Source organism: Mus caroli, chromosome 9 (assembly GCF_900094665.2).
Source record: "Mus caroli chromosome 9, CAROLI_EIJ_v1.1, whole genome shotgun sequence".
NCBI classification, from domain to species: Eukaryota; Metazoa; Chordata; class Mammalia; order Rodentia; family Muridae; genus Mus; species Mus caroli.
In genome coordinates, this window is record NC_034578.1 from 98,718,709 (window position 1) to 98,723,911 (window position 5,203).

At 39.9% G+C, this 5,203-nt stretch overlaps 1 protein-coding gene across 1 annotated transcript in view; it reads left to right on the forward strand.

Moving 5' to 3' along the window:
• Topbp1 (DNA topoisomerase II binding protein 1) overlaps positions 1 to 5,203 on the forward strand; it is a 51,285-nt gene that overhangs the window by 1,274 nt on the left and 44,808 nt on the right. Inside the window, exon 3 of the mRNA XM_029481989.1 lies at positions 2,360 to 2,494. Coding sequence (XP_029337849.1) covers positions 2,360 to 2,494 — 135 coding nt within the window. The remainder of the gene's footprint in view (positions 1 to 2,359; positions 2,495 to 5,203) is intronic.

Sequence of the window (5,203 nt, forward strand, 5' to 3'; positions counted from 1 at the left end):
CCCCCCTCCCGGTCTGTGTCTGTTTGTGTGTGTGTCTGAGCCATCTTCCCAGTCCTCTGACTTGGAGTTCCTGAGTTGTTTTGTCTACTAACCCCATTGATCCTTTAAGCACTGGAAAACTGAGTCACAATGCAATAGTTTTGGTTCATTGCTTGCTCTGTCTCTCTCATACACACACACACACATTCATGAATGAATGAATGATGGGAGTAGTTTTGAGCTTTGCCATTCACAAACCCTAGTAATGTCCATTTAGCTTGGGAATCTATTAGAAATGCAGAGCCTTGGGGCCCCAGCCCACATTTGACAATTAGTATTCTAATTCTAATCCCAGTGCGTATTCAGGTTTGAGAAGTTAGCTGGTTTTTTTTTTTTTAAAGTTCTCTCATAGCCGGGAGTGGTGGCACACTCCTTTAATCCCAGCACTTGGGAGGCAGAGACAGGCGGATTTCTGAGTTCGAGGCCAGCCTGGTCTACAGAGTGAGTTCCAGGACAGCCAGAGCTACACAGAGAAACCCTGTCTAGAAAAACCAAAAAAAAAACAAAAAACAAAAAAAACCACTCACTTAGCAACCATCAATTGAGTGTCCATCATCTGACAGGTTTTCCTCTAGTATAATACTTGGGGTACACCAATGATCAGAACAAGCAAATATCTCTCCTCTTTCAGCATACATAGAACAGGAAATCGGTATTAATCAGGTGATAAGCAAGAAACTACATAGTATGGGCACAGTGAAAGAGTTGAGACTGAGTCTCACAATGTAGCCCAGACTGATCTGAAACTCTGTCCTTCTGCCTCAGTTTCCTGCATGCTGAGATTACAGGCGTGTGCCCCCACACCTAGTACCTATATAATGTGTTATAAGGGGTCTAGTACTGTGGGAAAATGAAAAAGAAAAAGCCAAAATAATTTAAGGTTTTCCAGAGGATGTTTGTTGGAGGAGAAAGACATGGAAGGGTTACAGCTTAAAACTGAATTTTTTTTAAAAAAAACTATTTCTCTTAAGATTATAGACTAGGGCCTTGTATAAGGTACTAGGTATCCGGATAGGCTTATAAACAAAATACATCATGGAATGTTCATTTGTGTTAGTGTGTGGGGATGGTATGCATGGGTGTTTATGTGGGTGCTCTTGTGCACATGCATTCGGAATAGTATCTGCATACTATGTACATGTGTAGATGTCACAGGACAACTTGAAGCAGTTGGTTCTCCTTTTACCCTGAGGTTCTCAGGCTGAATGGCAGGCACCTTTACCTAATGAGCCATCTAACAGACCCAACACATTCCTTCTCACAGGGAAGAAATAAAACTATGTACATTTACAAAAGAACCATTTTTTTTTCCTTCATAAAATGTAGTCAAGTGGTAGAGGGAGTGTAGTTAGAAAGCAGGATGACCATGGGAATATTGTTTAGAGGTAGTTGTATAGTGTGCATAAAAACATGGTTTTAGTTCCCAGTGCTGCAAAACAAACCGACCATAGTATCTAGAAAGGTATCTCTAGGAGGTGGCATTGAAGCAGATGTTATTGGAGTGAAGAATTGCTTCGAATGAACACTTAAGAAAAGAGTATCCCCCGTAGTAGGACCAGAAGCAGAACCGCTTAGTGAGGTCATTAGTTTCTTCCAGGTATAGGGTTTGGAGATGACTGGAATTAGCCAGGGAGGTGGATGTAAAAGATGAGACTTGAGAGATGAGTGAGGGCTAAATTTTATGATTTTGCAGTCTTGTTGTATGGTGGTGATGCATCGTTAATCCCAGCACTTGGGAGGCCATCCTGGACTATGGAGTTGAGTTCCAGGACAACCAAGGCTACACAAAGAAACCCTGTATGGGGGCGGGGGGGGGGGTGGCGATTGGGACTGATCCATGTGCCCTTTCTTTTTGTCCAGTGGTTCATTTCTGCTATATTCTTCAGTTTCTCTCCATCTTATTTTTTGAGATAAATTTCTCACTGTTGTAGAGCCCACTGATTTGCTAGACTGGTTGGCCAGGGATCTGGTGGGCTCCCGTCTCTGGCACCCACCCCACCGCCCAGTGTTGGGATTATGAGTCCATGCCTCCACACTAGGCTTTTTACATGGGGCCAAACTCAGATGCCCATGCTTACACTACAGGCATGTTACCCACTGAACCCTCGGCGCAGCTCCTGGGTGGTTTCTTTAAAAGGATTGCTAACTTTGTGAAGAATAGAGAGGAGACCAGTTCAGAGGCTTCTGCATGGGTCTAGGTGAGAAGCAGTGCTTTATTTAATAAGGAAAGGGCTGGCTTTGAAATTAGCTCTTAGCACTTAGTAGGACTTAAATTTAGGGTACTAATTTCTACTACATTCTTACTTGCTTTTCCTTTCAGTCAATAAAGGAATTACAATCAGAAGATTATCTTCAGATTATTACAGATGAGGAAGCATTGAAGATAAAAGAGAATGACAAATCGCTTTATATCTGTGACCGTTTCAGTGGCACTGTTTTTGATCACCTTAAACAGGTTTGCTGTTTCTAGAATACTTATTTGCTCTTTCACCCCCTCTTTTAATCTGTGTGTACCTGTGCTTGTGTGTGATGTGTCTGTCTGTCTGTATCTGTGTGTGTACGTGCAGGTGTGTGTAGGGTCTCATTCTTCATGAAAACTATCATGAGTGCTACGAGTACCTTGGGATTCTTTGGGCTTGGGGTTCTTAGATATCTGAACTGCTTTATTGGCTGTTGCTTTTTTGAAAAGCATACTTGAATGTTTCTCAGTTGTTATAGCATAAGATTATTGCATTAAGATTGTATTTCTTGGGAAAGATGCCCTAGTGGTTCAGGGCATGTACTTCAAGGGATCTGAATTTGATTCACAGCACACATGTCAGGTGGCTCACGACTGCTTATAATGCCAGTTCCAGAGGGTTCCAGTACCTCCAACTCCAGGTTTATCTGTACAAAATGTGTGTATACCTACATAAGGATACATACATATATACATTCATATAATTAAAATAATAAAAAGTAAATCTTCAAAATACAGTTATTATTTTATGTTGTAAGAGTTTTTACCTGCATGCATGTTGGTGTACCATGTGCATACTTGATAACCTTGGAGGTCAGAAGAGGTCATTGGGTCCCTTAGAATTGAAGTTACAGGTTGTAAGCTACTGACTAAGGTACTGGGAAACAAACCTAGGTCCTTTGTAAGGGCAATAAGTGCTCTTAACTTTTTAAAATTAATAATAATAATAATAAGACGAGACGAAAGTTTGTTTTAAGTGATTGAATTTTGGAGGCAGTTATGAAAGCTCTGTGGTTTTGCTTTGGAGAGTGCATGTTTATTTAATGCTTGCTTGAGAAATTATGTGATAGTCTCTTTCTTCTAACATTTCATGGTTTTCTGCAGTAGCTGTTAGCTTCTGTGAGTAACTAATAAATGTCCCAAGTTTAATTTCGTGATTTTGTCCCAAACTTTTTACAGCTTGGCTGCAGGATTGTTGGTCCTCAAGTGGTCACGTTTTGTATGCGCCACCAGCAATGTGTCCCAAGAGCTGAGCATCCAGTCTACAACATGATAATGGCTGACATAACTGTGTCCTGTACAAGCCTGGATAAAGACAAACGGGTAAGCCCTGAAAGCAGCAGGGCTGCCCCACTGACTTACCCCAGGGCTCAGCAGCCAGCAGACCTCACATATGCGGTTCACGGCTGCACACCAACTTGTGCATGGCTCCCAGGGGTGTTTTTTTTTTTTTTTAAAGATTATTACATCATTTCCTCATTCCTTTTCTTCCCTCCAAATCCTCTCATACACCATTCCTTGCTTTTTTTTCAAGTTTTCAAATTTATAATCTTTTTTCATTGTTATATGCATAAATATATGCATGTAATCTTAGATAAATACAACCCGTTTAGTCTGCATAATGTTACTTATATGTATTGGTGTGCCTTTCCCTAGGGAAAGTGGAATATGATTGTAGAGACACTGGTTAAGTACTTTGTTTTGATTTAAAAGAAAAGTTACTTTTTTTCTACAGTCAGTGAGATTTGTTTTGAATCATTTAATTTTTGCAGAACAGAAAATCTTTAAAGAAAGGATTCTAATCTGGGTGTTGTAGTGCATGCCTTTAATCCCCAACTCTTGGAAGGTAGAGAAAGGCAGATTAGTGAATTCCAGATCAAATAGGGCTACATATTAGTAAGACCTGTCTCAAAGAAAAAAAAAAAAAGAAAAGGAAAGAAAAGAAAAAAGAAAAGCAGAGTGGCTGGCACCTTTAATCCCGGCACTGGAGAGACAGAGGCAAGTGTATCCAAGTCCAAGGGTGGCAAGTTCTAAGGCCAGGATAGCTAAGGCTACACAGAGATGCCCTGTCTCGGGGGAAAAAGTAATCAAGCAACATAGTTTTGAATTATGGAATTTAAAAGAATAAATAAGGTCCCTTATTAATGATAACAATTCTACCTGAAAGTGTTTCTGTAGGTGACTGTCGCTGGGGGTGCTTAAACTTAAGAAGGCTATGATGCCATTAGCAATATTAATCCACAGGACCACATTGGTATAAATGTGGTTGATTAGAAAGTATTGTTAAAAAGTATGTGACTGTTCAAGAAAACAGTTATTTTCAGGTTTTTTGTTTTTTTGTTTTTAGGGGGAAGGCTGTGGATTGAGCCCAGAGCCTTGTGCATGGTAGGCAAGCATTCTACTACTGAGCTACATCACCAGCCTACAAATAGTGATTTTTAAATTTAAAATTGATACACATCTTTCCAAAAGTAATTATTTTTTTTAGTAGTAAAAAAACATTTGTATGCTCAGTCTAGCAACAGTAAATGATACTTATGGGGGCTGGAGAGATGGCTCAGCAGTTAAGAGCACTTGTTGCTCTTAGAGAGGACCTGGGTTTGGTTCCCAGTACCTGCTAGATAGCTCACAACCATTTGAACCTTCAGTTTCAGGGGATCTATCTGATGCCCTCTTGTGATCTCCAAGGCATGCAAATAATGTATAGACATATACTCAGGCGAAAGAAACACTCATACACATACATTTTTTTAAAAAAATTATGTGATTTTTTAAAAATAGAAGAATTGTTGTTTTCTCCAGCATTAACATATTTTCTTTTGGGTCTATAGGAAGAAGTTCATAAATACGTACAAATGATGGGTGGACGAGTATACAGAGACCTTAATGTATCAGTCACTCACCTTATTGCAGGAGAAGTTGGGA